Source organism: Equus asinus, chromosome 4 (assembly GCF_041296235.1).
Source record: "Equus asinus isolate D_3611 breed Donkey chromosome 4, EquAss-T2T_v2, whole genome shotgun sequence".
NCBI lineage: Eukaryota > Metazoa > Chordata > Mammalia > Perissodactyla > Equidae > Equus > Equus asinus.
This window is the reverse complement of record NC_091793.1, coordinates 106,070,007-106,089,189: the sequence shown is the minus strand read 5'-3', so window position 1 is coordinate 106,089,189 and position 19,183 is coordinate 106,070,007. Positions and strand designations below refer to the sequence as shown.

The 19,183-nt window shown below is 35.2% G+C and overlaps 1 protein-coding gene across 4 annotated transcripts in view; it reads left to right on the top strand.

Moving 5' to 3' along the window:
• The window catches only part of SCN1A (sodium voltage-gated channel alpha subunit 1), a 149,897-nt gene that overhangs the window by 72,102 nt on the left and 58,612 nt on the right, over window positions 1-19,183 (top strand). For 2 of the 4 annotated variants that reach the window (XM_044768769.2, XM_070508039.1), the window contains exons 3-11: window positions 5,690-5,808; window positions 7,872-7,961; window positions 9,641-9,769; window positions 11,468-11,559; window positions 12,464-12,733; window positions 15,148-15,211; window positions 15,765-15,906; window positions 16,559-16,765; window positions 18,031-18,315. In XM_044768769.2, the coding sequence (XP_044624704.1) occupies window positions 5,690-5,808; window positions 7,872-7,961; window positions 9,641-9,769; window positions 11,468-11,559; window positions 12,464-12,733; window positions 15,148-15,211; window positions 15,765-15,906; window positions 16,559-16,765; window positions 18,031-18,315 (1,398 nt within the window). The remainder of the gene's footprint in view (window positions 1-5,689; window positions 5,809-7,871; window positions 7,962-9,640; window positions 9,770-11,467; window positions 11,560-12,463; window positions 12,734-15,147; window positions 15,212-15,764; window positions 15,907-16,558; window positions 16,766-18,030; window positions 18,316-19,183) is intronic. The other 2 variants (XM_070508041.1, XM_070508040.1) reach the window with 2 other exon arrangements.

The following is a 19,183-nucleotide window of genomic DNA, read 5'->3' as shown; positions in this document are numbered from 1 at the left end:
TATGTGTAAAAAAGATATATGCATCTATACATATTTATGTGTTATATATACAAAAGAATGTATATGTCTATTTCTGCAGGAAAAGATGTTCAAAGTTCCAAAAATTGACTTACAAATACATCTTTGGAACACAGTGTCTGTACAAGTTGAAAATTGCCTGTTGTAAAATTTGAGGCTAAGGCATAAATTTAATCAACCAATAGTATATTCTATATTTTTATATTGTTTATGATCATTGCTAACCTTCCTCTGTTACTTCTTGCCTTTGCCAGTACATTTACTTTAAGAACAGGCAAATTTCGTAAATTTGGGGTCACTTCTGTTATCTGACAATTTTTCAATAATGTTTACATAAACACGAAGTTGGGCCTTAGGTTTAAACTATTTATTTTAAGGAATATGGCTCCTAGATTGAAAGAAAAGTTAAGATAATGAGCATATTTAGTAAAGGAAACTGGAAAACTATAGCTTGTTAAATTCAGTGTCCATCCTGGAAAAAAAACCTTTATAAACAAATCACTTTCTAAAAACCCAGAGACAAGAAAGAAGTACTAGATGGTAACAAGTTTGGATTCATAAACAGCTATTCCTACTGAACTGTTATAACATAATTGTCTCCTTATTGACTATGCAGTTAGATCAAGAAGAAGGATTATAATCCATGTGTACAACACAATCACTGATAATTTGAGCAATTTTTAAAATTACTAGTTCAGAAAAACAGATTCACAGCCCCGCCATTGCAGAATCACCTGAGTTATTGATTGAAAATACAGCCTACGAGGCATCAGAATCTCTACTGAACTGCAATCACAACACCTCTACGAGCTAAGGATGGTGGTTCCCATTTTTCAAAAGAAGCAAATGAGTCAGAGGGAAGTTAAATAACTTCTCTCAGATCACCCTGCAGGCAGGCAGCAGAGCCAGACTTTGAACCAGACATTTGACTCCTGAGTCTGCACTCTTAATAACTACATAAATTAAAACAAATCCTACTTATATTTTCCTAATGTTGCCCTCCAGATGATTCAGCTGTTGATTATCAGTGGTATTTACCAGTTTTTCTTGGTTTGTCTTTAAAACCAGAAATGATTTTTACCTGGCATGGCTTGCTGAAGAGAGTATGACCTGGCAGTACAATGAATGGTGTAATACAGTAGACATTAGCTGTATGTGGCCATTGTGCTTGAAATGTGGTGAGTCTAGACTTTGAAGACTTAGAATTGGTATGAAAAAATGATGTAAAATATCTCAATAATTTTTGATGTTGATTTCATCCCCAATTATAATATATTGGGTATATTGGGTTAAAGAAAACATTATTAAAATTAATTTTACCTGCTTTTTTAAGTTTTTAAAGGTAGCTGTGAGAATATTTAAAATTATTTTTATGGCTCAGATTTGTAGTTCACATAATATTTCTATTGGACAATCTGGTCTAAGTAAACCTTCGCTTACTCTTCTAGATTTCCTCCTGTTAGTATAGATCATCGAACATTCACTAGTTTGTAAGCTGCTGGGGGTCATAACTTACATATCTTTGTTTTCTCTATAAACTGTAGCACAGAGCTTTGCATGTATTTTCCTGAACATTTAATACACATCTTTTGCATTGATCTTTTGCATTGAAATCAATTGAATTAGCAAATGGACCCAGAACTATGTCCGTGCTACTTTCTGGGTGTCTGCAACGCTTGTACATATGAACAGCTTATGACATAGGGACTCAATAAATGTTATGTTACTTGAGTTTGATAACTATATATGAAGAGAGAAGTGATCAACCTAATCAACATCTAATATATGAAGAGTCACATTCTTGCACATGTATCTTTAAAGTGATATTTCATATATAAAATCTCATTTCCAATTCAGTCAAAAAGCTATATTTTAAAATTTGTCCTGAGGCATGAAATTGTTCACATATTAAAATAATTTCATGAATTTCCTACAGCCTTGGGCTGTAAAGAGAAAGAGGCCCGTTTCAAGCTAGATGCTACTATATCAGCCTTTTCTCCTCCACTACCAATTTGAACTTTTTCTTTTCTATTGGAGTGATTTAATGCAATAAAAATTATCTTAAGGATTGTGTTAATTAAATTTTTATTGAACAAATTAGGGTTTAAGATACTTCACTATAATAAGCCATTCAATGTATTCTTTTAGAAAGTCAAGACTGAACTATACACTTAGAGATGGTTAACATGGTAAATTTTATATTATGTGCATTTACTACAATAAAAAATTGGGGGGGAAAGCAAAAATGGCACTCTTTTGAATAGTTCATAAATCTCACAAATGTTGATTTGCTTAAAGCTACATAATATTTGCTTATACAATTTAAGGTACAGTAACATCTTGGCTAGTCTTTTAATTCTTTCCGTTTTGAACCCTTTCTATCTGTGAAATAGGGAAGGCAAGTATCTATATGTTTGAAAATTCTAGAATTATTTGACTTCTTGAAAGTAAAGAGTGTCCCCTGCTGACTCTCTTCTCTCTTCATTACCATCAATACCATTTTCTGGAGAAATGTGTATCTGAGAGTCCTTGGGGGCAAATATCCTTTCATTAATTCTTAATACTTATAAACTTAATGTTTATAAAATGTTTGGCTTCTTTGCCATGCAAGCAAATATAAGGAAGATGGATACAGATAAAGGAGGAAATAGACATCAGATTAGCTGAAAATGGAACTTCCCAACTGACATAAAAATGGTAACATATTTAAGATTCTATGTATGGGCTTGTTCTATAAGTCTGCTCTATTGGAAGGCTATTTAAAATAAACTCAAAAACATTTTAAAGTTTACTGAAACGTTTATGAAGTTTACTGATAAATAGGTATGTTTCAACCCCAGAACAGAGTCCCCACAGAATAAATCCTCTGAAGTGGTCACCTAATGCTGGCCTTAGTGTCACCTTCCTAGGAGCTCTAGTAAGGATGCTTGGCCCATCTGTTTGTCTTGTGAAAAATTAAAGCAGAGCAAACATTGATGTACAGTAAAACCTCATTAATTCCACTATAAATTCAAATTGCAAGCACTTACATTTTGTACACATATTTCTTATAAATATGAAGTTAAAAAATAATCTTCCACAAATTCTTTCAATTTTATAAATAAATGAGGGGAATATACCCTAAAATAAGTAAAGGTTTCCCTTTAAGGCTTGAACAATTGAGAAGGATGTCCATTGGCCTTTAACCACTGTGTCAAAGTATTAATTCCTCTATGTGAAAGGACTGTCAGATTTAGAATTACTTCTGAGCATCAGGGATGCAGAAGTTTTCATTCACTTCACCTCCTGAGTTCCAGCTCTTTCTTTGTACTGCCTTTTTGCACCCCTCTCTGTTCAGGTTCTGAGTCTTGCTTCTTTTTCTTTTTAGTCCTCAGGGCTGAAGTTTCCTTTCTCTCCAACACTCTTTATTTTGGCCTCTGCAGCTTTGCCTTTTGCTCTATCCCCCTCCTCCATCTTTTTCTACTTTCTTCTTCCTTTACTACTTCTGCACATGGTTTGTGCTGGCGGGTGGCCACAGAGCCCGAGTCATAGGTGATTTCTTCTGCACATGGCCCCATCTCCTTAGGATGAACCAAATTATTGTTATTACCCACTGAGCTACAGTCAGTACATCTTCAGCCCCCTTTTCCTCAAGCCCGTGATTTAGGCTCCATGTGGATTATAACTTCTTCCTCCTTGTCTCTATGTATCACTAGCATCCATTTCAAAATTAGGCTTGTAATATTATTTGAAATGAGGGAATTCTTATTGTTCAAATATATTTTCTACGTTATACTTTTACTGGCTTGCCCACAATATTTCTCTCAGGTTTTACTTAGCATGATTTTTGGGAAAGAGAGTATATGTAGTAGGTTTGCAAGGTGGACCATAGTCAGTCTTGAATTAGCTCACTTTGGGCCTGTCTGTGTCCTTACATGAGTGTACCCCCTGGGGTAAAGACATTTGCATTGCATATGTCTGTTTATATTTTGTGATAATCTCACAATGTCGTTTAGGGACAGGAGCACTGAATGAATCAGAGAAACACGGGGCTAAGTGTTGTAGACACAAGTGATTGCTCTTCTAGTAAGACAGTGTGAAATTCTCCCCTCCGACAATCAGATCTGCTGATACAGTTTTCTTTGTATTCTGGACCCATAGTCATTCAAAGGTGAAAGAGAAAACATAGAGTCGAAGTCAGACTTAGAGCAATGCTTCTCAGACATTCTGTTCTGAAAGCAAGGTCAACATTCTTCTATAAAATACAGTAAAATTAACTTCTAGAAAAGTGATATGAAAAACAAACCCACAAAATACACCCCTGTTTTTTATTGTTACATTTAACAGATATAACATTAGTTTGTCAAATCGTCTCACAAGGATCTAAACACTTACTCTCAATATCTTGTCACATCCAGGAACAACGTGAAGCCCAGCACTGGTTGGGGGACCACGCTCTCAAAGTCCTGATTTAGGGCACTTCTTCACCTTCCACACACACCAGATAGAAAGTGCTCCTTTCAAACAGCAACTCAGTAAACTTTTTGGAGTGGTTGCTCTACTTGAATTTAGGAAATCCTGAAGGTAGAGGGAAAAGACTGAGAAATCTATTCATGACCTGAAGACTAAATCATTATCAAAGATTCTTAGTGGAAAGTAAACAGAAAGGCAATGCTTGCTGTGTTATAACATGATCTACACAGAAATGCATCCTAAGGTGATAAAATAGAACTTTTGAAAATGAGTGAATTTTCAATTAAAATGATTTGAAGTTTCCTTCCCAAGATATGTTCTTCACAGAGCAAGCAGCTTCCCCCACCCCAGCTCTGTCTGATTATAAGTAAATGTTTTAAGAAACACTAAGTCAGAATCCTTCATGTGCTATTATACATTGTTGCTTTATTTTATTTTTTGTCTGCACACTGCTAATTGCTCTTAAATATATCTAATTTTTTTAATGCAATTCCATTTACACTCATGGATCCTCAGTTCTGCAGGGGCTTTGAGCATCTCCTCTGCGCTAAGGAAGCACCTCACAAGATTAGAATTCAATGTGTCAGCTAACTCAGAAATCCCAATACAGGATTTAGCACTCCTGGTCGATGGATACTCTCCAGGGAACTTGGCCTCCAAAAATCAATTATTGGATTATATCCATCTAACCAAGAGTGGGTTTGATGGTGTCTGGTTTTATTTCCTATTACAAATAGAGTGATAATATTTATTTTATAAGCATAAATGGTAAAAGAATAGTTATTTCCAAAAAAAAGGATTCATTCTATTGGATGATTTTGCATTCTACAGGATTAATTTTCAGTATATTTTAATTGGGAAAGCTGAAATTGCTGTAGAAGGAATGTAGTGTCTTAAGATTTTTAGAATGAAATGAAATATGCACCCATTTAAGACTTTCATTTAACTCAGATGTTTAAAATATTCAGAAAATTAAATAAATTCTCTTGGCCAAATGGCTTATGTACAATACAATTGCAGGTAAGTATCAGATAAAAGGTAAGTGATACCATTGGATGTCCTCTCTAGTAAAGAAGAGATCCAGTGACAGTTTGTCTTCATGGTGCCCATCAAAAGTTGCGACATTGGAATAATTCATTATGACAAATAACAGAAAGTAGGCAATACCGTTTCAATGGTTTATGCTTTTATACTTCTGTGTTGTGTTCCTATCTTACAGACTTTTATAGTATTGAATAAAGGGAAGGCCATCTTCCGGTTCAGTGCCACCTCTGCCCTGTACATTTTAACTCCCTTCAATCCTCTTAGGAAAATAGCTATTAAGATTTTGGTACATTCATATCCTTTTGAAGTGATCAATATTAACTATTTATGCATAATCTATAAGTACTTTATAGCTAAATATAAAATTAAGTTGGGAAATGTCCATATTCTATGGCTTTTATCACTCTCATTTTGTTTCTTCTTTTGTCATATAAGCCTTATTTAAAGTTTATTAGTCACATGGATGTCACTGAAACTTACAAAGTCTTTAACATTATATAGAACTTTCAAATACATATTATATATCAAAGTATTTAACATTTTATATACATATATTTCTAAAAATGCTTATATGTATTGAATCCTACAAATCTAGCATAAGATAGCCATATTTATCTTTACCATCTTTGTCTAAAGTTTGTGATTATCTCGAATTTGCAGTGAATAATGATATAATAAGGAAACTATTTCTAGAGCCAACTTTAGTCATATCTATTTTATGAAGCATTTTAGTGTACCTGAGAATAAGTCTTTAAGAATATTTTCCATGGCAGAATCTCAGGGGCCTTTGGCCAATAGTTAGTTAATTCTTGAACTTTCCTAATGAAATCTGTGAAGGAAGTATTGGAATGTTGGCTGAATTTCAAATTTAAGTCATTGAATTATGACTCTACCATACAATACTGATTGCTTAGTAAAGACTCTGGAAGGAATGAAGAAAGCTGAGATTATGTTTCCAAATGGTCTTTAGGAATTTGGCTTTATGATTCCCATTGGTGTTAAAAAACGACTCTCAACTAAATTCATCTGTTCATATTCCTTGGCAAAAAACTTCATTTCTGATTCTGTCTCATTTGATGGCTTTGGCAATAATAAATATAGGAATAATGCTGTAATTATCATAAACTCATACTACCTGATTTTTTTTAAAAAAAAGATTCTAAAACTTAAAAGGCCATTCTATTTCTTAAATTGATAGTGAGAGATTCCTGCGTGGTATAAATATGCTACTATTAAAATTAAAGATTTGAAACTTAAAAATCATATGTTCAGAGTTTTTGCATTTATGGAAGTTTCCTCATCCTAGTTTGTGTTCCTAGTGCCATCGTGTGGCCATTGATGAAAACTTTCACTTTCACTTATGGAAAATTTTTGTTTTGGCAGTAAACTGTAATGGAAAGAATGTTGGGTGCGAAGGCAGGAAACCTGTGTTCTAGTCCTTGGCCAAATTATCTAATTTCTCTAGAGCCTAGACTTTATTCTCTAATTTCTAAAACACGGTGATTTGACTAGTCCTATCTCAAGTTCCCTTTCAGCTCCATAATTCTATGTCTCAGTCGTCTTGTTTTAGTTAATTAGGTCACATCTACCACTATGTAGGCCTGTTCCAAGTATTTCACTCATATTAACTCATTTAATCTGTGCCTCAAAATGATGACGCCTATACTTGATTAGCTCCATTGTACAGAGGTCAGTGGAGGCATAAGCAGATTCAGTGGCACAGAGAGGCTGAGTGACTTGTACAAGATCACTTTTATGTTGAAGTTAAGTTGCAGTCCCATCACATTAAGTCCTGGCCTTCAAGGATATTCACTTTGAATCTTATCCAGCGCTGTTGCACTTGTACAAACTCAGTCAAAATAGAGCAATCTGATTCTTAGCAGTTTGTTGTACTTGACACAATATTTTTTCTATGTTGAACTATATTGTATAACGTGTATTTAAGAAATTGCAATATTGAAGATATGTATCTTCCTTAACAATTTACTCTTTTAATCACCTGAATTACTTCAAGCCAATGCTCTCTGCTCAAAAACAGTACAACCCCAGATTGCACAGTTTTCCCATCAGAGTTCTCTGGGAGATAAATATATTGGTTTAATAATAGTAGCAAAAGTAACACTTTATACTTCTATAAAGCTTTCTTGTACATTATCTCAATTAATCTATATCACTACTCCATGAGGGTGATATGATTACTCACGTTTTACAGATGACAAAACTGAAATTTAAAGAGGTTAGATGACTTGCCCACGATGTATTTGTCACTGAGTTTTGGCTAAATGGCAATGTTAGTTTTATATAATATAATACATGGAGTTTGATTTTCTTCTGTGTGTTCCTTAACAACAACCTACATTATTCAGCATGCTAATCATGTGCACTATTTTGACGAACTGTGTGTTTATGACAATGAGTAACCCTCCTGACTGGACAAAGAATGTAGAGTAAGTTCAACTTGTATTCTAAACCACCTACTATGTGAGTATATATATGTGTGTATAGATATAAATATATAGATATAGATACATGTAAACATATATCTATATCTATATATATGTATTTTGGATTTTGAAACTATGTCTTAACATACCTTCTAAATAAAACTGAAGAACATTTTTTTAAAAGCCATTTCTAGACAGAATTACAAAGCAGGAAGACAATATTCATTGGCCCTCAGGGCTGTTGGTGTTGGATGTAATCTCTCTCCTTCACCTGTACTTGATGGTTCCCAGAAGCCCATCATTCTTGGACACTCACCACTTTTTATTTAGGATCTACAACAGCCAAAGCAAATGTGATGAAAGCAATTGCAGAAAAAAGCCAATATGGTAGACCTTGCTTCCAGTTAAATTCCAGATGAATTCAGTGTGTTAAGAATTTAAAAGGGCAGGTTATACATGCCATGAAGACAAATGAGCCTCACAAAGTTCCCACTTCCGTCAGGCATGTCCACGTCATGGCAAGCCTATATCAGCTTCAAATGTGGTGACCACAATGTTCGATGAAAAAAATCCCCAAATTTGGGATTTTAGAACTTGAAAATTCAATAGACTGAGGGCTAAACCAACTGAAGTGAAAGTTCGGGTAGCGTTTTCAGAAGCCAGAAGCATCACTAATTTCCTTGATGGGCTCTGTTCTGGGAGACCTTTGAGTGCAGAGAGACCAGATTTGTGACAACTAATGCTGGGGCTGCTCACACTGCCCATGTTGTAACCACTATTGCTTTGCTTTTTGGCTGCTGACTGTTAAAACAACCAACATGGGTATTCCCAAGAGCCTCTTCTCTTCCGGGACACTTCCAGATTGCAGCCAATCAGAAAAGGGATAAAGATTCTGAAGGAAATAATAAAATTTATAAACAAAGAATTCCTAAGGTATTGAAGGTAATAAGTGAGGCCCACAGGTCTTCAGTCACCCTAATTTCTATGATTTTTTCCTCCAACTTCTGAGTAAGAGACTAAAACTTTGGAAACATTTAAATTTCTACTTAGAAACATCTAAATTTCTACTCAGATAAACTCAGTAGAAGACTTAAACTTTGGAAAGATTTAAGTTTCTGAATTAGCCCAATATTTCATTCCAAATTGAGTTTTCAGCTCCTATGACCCTAGAATTATCCACTTTGATGTTAATGACATCGTTTTTCCAAGTAAGTTAACCTATCTTATCTTGTAGAAAGGGAAAAACATTAGACTTGCTAATTTGTCAATGTTCTGTCATTCATAAAGCATGATGAAAATTGAGATTTTTTACTTTCTAAAGGAAAATCATTTTATCCTTCTGCAATGTTACTAATTGGCTACTCCATCATGTGAATGTACTAGATGATTCTCAGGAGGCTCTATTTGTTTATGTCATTACCAAGACTTTTCAAACCACAGATACGTAAACTTTACACAGCATGTATTTCTTACTCTGCTCTGAGGACACTTTAAAAACAACTCTTTATGTGTTAGGGAGTTGAATTTAAATTTAGAACTGTTTTATTTCCATGAAAATTGCATTAACTTGCTTAGATTACTTTTTTAATATTCATCTATTCCACCGATAGAGTGACAAGAAATTGATATGCTATGAAAGAAAAGTATTACTTGATCCATTCTTTTCCGATACTTGTCTCCAGGTATACCTTCACAGGAATATATACTTTTGAATCACTTATAAAAATTATTGCAAGGGGCTTCTGTTTAGAAGATTTTACTTTCCTTCGGGACCCATGGAACTGGCTCGACTTTACTGTCATTACATTTGCGTAAGTGCCTTTTTTGAAACTTCAAAAGAGAATATGGTTTGGCTTTCTCTGAGTGCCGCTGCTTTTAAAGAATAAGCTTGCTCTAACTGTAGAATCTTTTGGTGTGATTTATACATTTAAGCTACTGATTTTAGTTTAGCACAATAGAGGTCAAAGTGGCATTTCCCTTGGGCATAAAGGCTTTGCAGTAACTGAAATTATAATTGTCACATATAAGAGACAGCTGTCAGCAAATTTCATACACGCTGATTTTCAACACACACACCCTAATATGAAAGCACAAGTATATTCATAATGCATCTGTGAAAATGGCTTTTAAAAATTATAGCCATAAACATGCTGGCCCCACAAATTTTCATTGATGTTATCCACATTATACACTCTCTCCAGCTTCTTTGGTAGAATAAGAGAAAACAAGCCTCTACTAGCATCAAAATATTCTGAAAAATCAAACTAATAGGAAAAAAGAAGATATTTAATATATTATGTATTTAAATTTAAATTATTATTTCATCCACACATCGATTTTTAAGACATAAACAGACGAATTCTCTCTGCCTTTTCCTATGTCTCGATCCCTTTTCTTCCCTCCTCTCTTCTTTCCCTTTATGATTTTCTTCATCTCTTTCTTTACCCTCAACATAAAACTTCCCATCCTTATCTTCCATCCAAATACACTCAGTAATATATGCAATTTCTGCATTCCTGTCCTTTTTTTTTTTCCTAGTGGTAAACTTCCCCGAGGAAGAAGAGACTCAGAAAAGTAATAGAAGCCCATTCAGGAGTAGGTGAAATTAGAGTGTGGGGGAGGGTGGACCAACACCACTTGTGCTCATCCTTCCTTCAGGAGCTGACTTTCTTGGCCTCTTACAGGTGTAATGAGGTAGAGAGAAGTGGAGCTGATATACTCAGGGCTCCAAATGCTGCCTGTCTCATCTTAATTCCATATCTAGTCAGGATGAGCCAATTCTTTGCCATTCCCTCTGGCTGTAGTTCAAAAGAAGGCATATAGGGACAACTGCTTTTTGAGAATAAAATAGCAGTCAAGGCAAGGGCACCATTGGGCCCCCATAAAATATTGTTCTTAATTTGCCTAACTTTCACTTAAGAGTTATACTAGGAAAATCTTATCATGTACACATAGTCAGCAAGGCAATCTGCCTTTTCACGCCTAAATTTCTCTTGGATGATTTCATACATTTTTTTTTCTAACTGAAACCCTGAAACTGTAGCCAATATTTATTTTCTTTTTACTTAATTCTCCTAAGTGACTCTGGAGATGTTGACTGTATTGCTTCCCACCGTGGCAACAGGGCTGTATACTCCATGAAGTTTATATTTAGTTAATGGCCTCAAATTATGCGAGGAATGAAGACCAACGTGATAGACTCTAATTTCTAAATTGCTAATTACAACATTGTCATTTAAAATTACCCAGTCTTTATAAAAAACCCAAGCAGATAATATATATCCTGCTTAAATCTTGAATAACTCTGATTTAATTCTACAGGTATGTAACAGAATTTGTAAGCCTAGGCAATTTTTCAGCTCTTCGCACTTTCAGAGTCTTGAGAGCTTTGAAAACTATTTCTGTAATTCCAGGTAAGAAGTGATTCGTGTAATGCATAAGGCTCCTTGCACCTACAGCTCTTTCTTTATATCCTGTTTTTGTGTTTGTGTGTGAACTCCCTATCACAGATACGTGACAGAGTTTGTGGACCTGGGCAATGTCTCAGCGTTGAGAACATTCAGAGTTCTCCGAGCATTGAAAACAATCTCAGTCATTCCAGGTGAGAGAGAGAGAGGTTAAACACCAGGGCTGACCCATCCTGTTTTTTCAGCAACAGCTTCTTTACTTGACATTCAGCATTACAGAAAATCAGGAATCATAATAATCAAGATCATCAAAATCATAGTCATCAAAATCAAGTGTTTCACAGAAAGTGATTCTTATTATTTGGCCATAAGATTTATGTTTCCACATTTTCCATCAGCGTTGAGATTTAACAGTTTCTTGCATGAGACGCTGTAATATGCAGTCTGTGTGATTTGCACTTAGAGATGTCATGTTTTTTTTCTCCATGTCAGTTGTACCAAGAACTTGTTCCCTATTGAATGTACCAATCTGTAACTTCTTGTTCATTGTAGGCATTAATGACTATGTATATACCTTGTAAATCTTAATATTGCTTAAAAAGACAAGGAAATAGGATAATAAAGAATAGCATGAATCTGTATGGAGGGTTTATTTATCTTAAAGGCAGTTATACTCCAAACCAACTCTAGCTTTATAACAAAACCTTTCCTCCTTATAAATAGGAATTTAAAAATGTTTATTCAGGCAATTTGTTACAAAACTGACAACTGGCCCTAATGAAAGTATGGGTCAAGTTTCATTAGTAAAAAGGAGAAATACAAGACTCTTTCCTTAAGAGGCTTTGTTAAGACCATGAACCTCTCCTTATTTTCTCTCCACATAGTGGAAAATGCATCTTCATTTCATTGTTTGGATCATTACGTTTCCAGAGTTCATCTCCATAAGCTCTTCAGCCTTCCATGAAGTATTGCTCTTCCACAAGCATTGCAATCATTTTCAGATTTATACATGAAATCTATGTTTTCAAGAAAATTCTGTGAGGCTTTTGGTATTTCAGACATTCTAAGTCTTCATAGTGATGCCCTCCTTTCTTTCAGGCCTGAAGACCATCGTGGGGGCCCTGATCCAGTCGGTGAAGAAGCTCTCTGACGTCATGATCCTGACCGTGTTCTGTCTGAGCGTGTTTGCGCTGATCGGGCTGCAGCTCTTCATGGGCAACCTGCGGAACAAGTGTGTGCAGTGGCCTCCCACCAACACCTCCCTGGAAGAACATAGCATAGAGAAGAACGTAACTGTGAATTACAACGGCACACTTGTAAACGAAACTCTCATTGAGTTTGACTGGAAATCGTATATTCAAGATTCAAGTAAGAATTACTGTTATTTTGTCATTGTTGTTCTGCTTTCCATCTAGGCATGGAAAAATTTCTTTAAATGATCTCATAACAAGTTGTGATCTCTTAATCACCTTATCAATGGTTTGTACATACATTTCATTATTTTATTGATAGCTGTTTTAATTTTGACTCCTAAATGCTATTTTCTGTTGTATCGTCAAATGAAAGGCTGAAGAATTCAGCTAGAAAGAAATCTTCCTAGAATCTTCTGTTGCTGTACATTCTTCTCGTGGTGATTGAGACAATCAAATGACACAAAATATTCGAAAGCCCTTTGTAAGCTCTAAATTACTATGCAAACGTAACTCATTAAACACTAATTACAGAACGCCTCTTATGTACCAGAAACTGTGCAGGACACTAGGAAAATAGCAATGATGACACAAGGCTTGAAGGTGCTTATAGTTTAGTAGGTTATTTATATTGTCGTTTTATGGAAATCAAGTGAGACTTAAACATTATTCTTATATTTGTAGAATAAGAATCCAAAGTGGTATTACATCAAAGAGAAGGAAATTAGAGTCAATTAACCTTAGAAGAGAATAATAAAAAATGCCAGATAATTGGTAAAGTTATGGGAATCAGTTTATCTTTATTTCAAGAGTTTAGACAAAATAGTCGAATGTTTAAATAGTCTACTCTACAAGGATGGAAAAATAATTGGCCTAATAGCCTTTCTCTTTTTACAGTGACAATAAAAGTAAGTAACATTTTCTCTCTTTTATTTAATGTTAGTATCTTCCAGTAACCATATTCAGAAGCAAAGAGAGTTAGAACATGATTCATGGGAAAGTGAATGTCCTTTTTAAAGAAAAATATTAAATATATAAAACAGACTCTAGATGTGCTTAAATATGGCTATATCTATTATTTTAAGGTGATGAGTAATACTTAGGAAAAAATCAGAGAGGAAAGAAAACCTTCGTGACCGGTGGTATGGAACAAGTAGGATTAGTCATGAAAAATTACTGGTAGTTTGACCATTCTTAAAGTAATGATAGCATAATAAAAAAAATCGGTGTCTTTTTATAGTTGTAATGTGGAAAATACCTTGGTTGATAACAGATTAACTCTTCCCTGATATTACTAATATGCCAGCAAATAATTTGCAAACAATTGTAAGTCTCTAGATTAAGAAAAATGCCTTGATTAGGAAAAACATGTCAGAGCAACATATGAAATTGTCCCTTATTCACTTCACATGATGCCAATAAGTCCACTGCTGTCACCAACTCCCTGAAATCTGTTTGTTTTTTTTAAATCTAAGGTCAGGGAACTCACTATGAGGATGTCACTTAGAGTTTATTCTCTCTAGTGACAATTTATTGAACTCCATTTTTCTTTATATTCAAAGTAAAAGAAATGAAAAATATCTAAGGTCATTTTCAGCTCTAAAAATTTGTTTCTTATCATTTTGCTTAACAATATTCCATTTATTGAAAAAGATTATTTTAAACCAATGTAAATATAAATAAAATGATTTGTCTTTCAAAGTAATAGAAAATTAAATTTATTAAAATTAAAGATAAACACTATGACTGAAAAGTTATATTTTCTTTAGGTTAAGCTTACAGATCATTGAATTTAATGGACAAAATTTCACTTATTAATACCTGATATCAAAAATCCATCTAGAAACTATCATATTCCTTTCACTTTATTTAATTTTAATTAAAAGTTAAGAAATTCTATCTTAATTTTCCTGTCTATGTTCAAAGAAGCAAAGATACTGGAAATAAGAGGCTGGCCCCATGGCATAGTGGTTAAGTTTGGTGCACTCTGCTTTGGTGGCCCAGGTTCGTGGGTTCGGATCCTGGGCACAGACCTACTCCACTCATCCGCCATACTGTGGTGGCAACCCACATACAAAATAGAGGAAGACTGGCACAGATCTTAGCTCAGGGCTAATCTCCCTCAAGCAAAAAAAGAGGGAGATTGGCAACACAGATGTTAGCTCAGGGCAAATCTTCCTCTGCCAAAAAAAAAAAAACAAAAAAGACACTGGAAATAAAAATGATATTTCCCATTATGTGTTTTTGTGTTCCTTATAGACCTAGACATAGAATAAATTTCTCTGAAAATTTAGCATCTGGACAATATTTATTCTTAAAAAATCCAAAATTTTTCTTCCTAAAAAATCTTATTGCAAAATGATTATTTAATTCCATGTGTTTCTCTTTTTGTCATCCCTTTACTATTAAGTATCTCCCCTTAATAGTATATCTAGTATTTGGAAGGAGAAGGGGCAAATACCTGTGTCTTTGGATGAATTATATAACGTATTTAAAATCACTCATTGAAGCCAACAGCAGGGCCTGATCTTCTTGTTCTCATTTTGCAATGTATGCAAATGTTCATCATATGACTTTCTATTTTCTAAACAGGATATCATTATTTTCTGGAGGGCTTTTTAGATGCACTACTATGTGGAAATAGCTCTGATGCAGGGTAAGCCAATAATTTGTGTGTGTGTTTGTGTGTGTGTGTGTATACACACACACATAGATATTTTTCTCTTTTTTTGTAGAAACTGACAGATAGCAGCCAACTAACTTTATTCATACAAATTTGCTATAATTAAGGTTACTTATAAGGTGAGGGAGGATTTAAATATTAGGCAAGCTTTTATGTTTCATAAAACAAGAAGTAATGCTTTAGCTCTAACGATGCTTCCCTTCGATGAGTATATGTGAGCTACGAGTCAACTCTGGAGGCTACATAGTAAAGAAAGTGAACTAGAGATATGTTAAAATGCTAATTATCAACAGAAAATGGTTTTGTAAAATATTATTAGAAATGCTATGCAATATTTAACGATGACATCAAGTGGCTAGTAAAACTACGTGAAGTCAAAAGTTGGGAAATGTATTAGTTATTTATCATACTTCCATCCCCATGAAGTAGCAAATCTTCCTGGCAAGACAATGTTATAAGTCTAGGTGCTACCAGGATAAAAAGCTGGCAGAACTTCTTGTAATATTTTCTTTTACCCCATTTACAGCCAATGTCCAGAAGGATATATGTGTGTGAAAGCTGGTCGAAATCCCAATTATGGCTACACAAGCTTTGATACCTTCAGTTGGGCTTTTCTGTCCCTATTTCGACTGATGACTCAGGACTTCTGGGAAAATCTTTACCAACTGGTAAGAACCTAAAGAGACACATACTGCCTTTAAGTAGAAGTATATAAGGAAACCAACTTAGTTACGAAATCCAAACCACAGCAAAATATAGTGGAAAGAGCAGAACGTGAAATCAGGAGATCTGAGTTCCTTTATCCTATTGATTATGACACATATTAAGCATAGTGATGCCAGGGATGGCAATTGTCTCTTATTGCCCCTTGGCTCAAAACCTATTTCCCACCCTACCCAGACACAGATCCTCCCAAATAGAAGACATATCTTCCCTTCAGCCCCATGTACCCCCTCAAGTATTATCCCCCAGGTAGACTGATGATGAAAATGAAGAAACAGATGCAGAAGGATAACTTTGGTCTTCTCCTTGACTTTCGTCAAAGGCTCAGCTCTTTGATGGAGATCTCCATGGTATTTTCTCTGACTCTGTTTTATTCTTGGTGAATCCAAGATTTACCTCCTAGAGATCAGAATGTGAATGCATGAGTTAGGGGAGAGGGAAGAAGATGAGGTTAAAGAAATAAACAAAGAGGTAGGAAGGGGTGTGACCATCACAGTTATTATTTATATCGGAGTCCTATAAGACACAAGCTAAAAGTTGAAGGAACCAGTTAGTGAAACAATATTTGAAACATAATTCTGATGTTCTTGTTTCCAGACATTACGTGCTGCTGGAAAAACATACATGATATTTTTTGTGCTAGTCATTTTCTTGGGATCATTCTATCTGATAAATTTGATCCTGGCTGTGGTGGCTATGGCCTATGAGGAACAGAATCAGGCCACCTTGGAAGAGGCAGAACAGAAAGAAGCTGAATTTCAGCAGATGCTTGAACAGCTTAAAAAGCAACAAGAGGCAGCCCAGGTAAATTCACCAAATCAGCACAAATCAGATTTTTAGAATAGAAGGGAAAATGTGATTTTGGGGTCTTCTCAGGTAAGAAACTTTTACTGAATGAGTATACTGGTATTGGGAGAAAATCCTAAGAAAGCTTTTCTTAGAAAAAAATGTATTGGTTAGTATATAAAAAGATGTTCATCTGATTCTTAGAAGATAGTCTATTTCTTTCTTTAACCAAAAATATGTTGGCTTTTAACGTGGTTGTTTAATTGCCTTACATAAATAAGAAAGTACTCAAATAATATAATATTCTCTGATACAGCAGTATCCAGTAAACATACGAAAGTCCCCAGTCTAATGGAGGTCACGTAACCTGAGGCTTGCTTGTTCTCATAGTGAAGCGTCGGTACTCACCTCTCCTATCATTTCCATCTTTCCTCACTCTTTCTGTTTAGCATACAAACTCACTGTCTTTACTATAAAAGAAAGTTGTTTGGGGAATATTAATTTATTTGCAAGAGTCCCTGTGTTGAGGGTACTCTGGAAACAATGATAATAATCAAAAGTGCCAAGTTAGTTCCAGTATAAGCTGTGATCAAAAAGCGTTGTTTTCATTCCACGCCCACGTGGCCAACAAGAACCAGTGCTGACTGGAAGAAGGTGGGGACAGTATTTGGAGATCTGAACATCTTGTCTTGCTTAGCAGAAACTGTTGCTCATTTCTTCTCCAGTCTTCTGGCTAGAGTGCTGTGTAGGGGTGAAGAAAGGATTTTATCGCCCTCCATAAATTTGACTGATAATATTTAGAGGCTATTGGACAACCCAGTTTCAATAACTGGAGAGAAGACCTCAGCTCTTTATCTCATTCCTCCTACCTTTAGGTACAACCTCCAGTAACTCATCAGCTCTTCTGCCATGCTCCAGTTTCTTTTTCAGAGAAAAGAAGATGGTGCTAACTAAATATCAGTTTTAGGGTAAATCAAATCACAAAAAGTAATATGAATTTATGTTCTTGTCAATGCCTGATTGATCCTTTCGAAATTGTGGTCTGTAAAGCGTAATACAAACATCATAAACGTTAGCACAGAGAAAACCAAATTAATTCTGAAAGCCTTCATTAGGTGGAAAGAAAAAAAATTCCCTCTCCTACTTGCAGAGCTTCTTCTATGTGAGATCAGCTTGAGTTAGCTAAATGGACTTTTTTAAGTGCCATGCAAATATTTGAGCCATTTTTTAAAAAGATAAAGTCCTCCCTAGTGCCACGCTAAAGCCCTTTCTCCTCACTGTAGCAGGCTGCAGCTGTAAGCGCCTCGGAGCATTCCAGAGAGCCCAGTGCAGTGGGCGGGCTCTCAGACAGCTCATCGGAAGCCTCCAAGTTGAGTTCCAAGAGCGCCAAGGAAAGAAGAAATCGGAGAAAGAAAAGAAAACAGAAAGAGCAGTCTGGTGGAGAAGAGAAAGACGAGGATGAATTCCACAAATCTGAATCTGAAGACAGCATCAGGAGGAAGGGGTTTCGCTTTTCCATTGAAGGGAATCGATTGACCTATGAAAAGAGGTACTCCTCCCCACACCAGGTATGGCGCTGCTGAGTTCAATGATGAGTGGATGCAAATGAGAACGCTGAGGGGACGGCGTGAATTAAATCAGACTTAGGAATTTTCATCAACTGAATGAACTGCTGTGTTTGTTATATTTAAACCTATCCTTTCTTTACGTAGTTATGAGAAAATTTTGCTCCACATACATGTAAGTCTACACTTGATGTAGCTGAGATAACACTGGGGTGAAAGTCGGGAGACCTGGATTCTCATCCTGATACTGTCTGCTGGTACTTGTTGTAACTATTGACATTTAATCTTTCCAGTCCTCAGCCTTTTTAATGAAAAAAAAAAAAATGTGGATATGGGGCTAGCCGATCAGTAATGTCTTTTTAGTTATTTTGTGTTGTTTTTTTCCCCTAACTTCTTTCTAAACCGTCACGTGTGCTTCTGAAGATATTAGTTGTGGTATATTTTATTGAAAAGCACATCGCTCTGGATTTCAGAAGGCCTAACTTCAAGTTCCAACAACACTGTGCCTTATAGATGAGACAGGAATAATAATTAATTTAAAGCGATTTGAGAAAGAGGAACTAAAACAATTTGTGAAAAGTGTTGTCCTTGAAAGGAAAAAGCAACGAAAACAAATGTGTCCTTGTTAATGTCATGCTGCTGATGTTTATCGAATATTTACAACGTCTATAGTAATGTACTAGGAATGTTTCCTTTCGAACTTGAAAAATGGTGGTTCAGGGTTTTGTTTTTTTCAATATCTTCAAGTTGAGATCTGTCTTCCCCTTCATTTAATCTCACGAACTAAAAACCCTCTCTTATAAAACTAATTTAATTTAATCTGAATGTACATAAAAGGAGAATGTTAATCAAAATGAATGAATCACTTTCT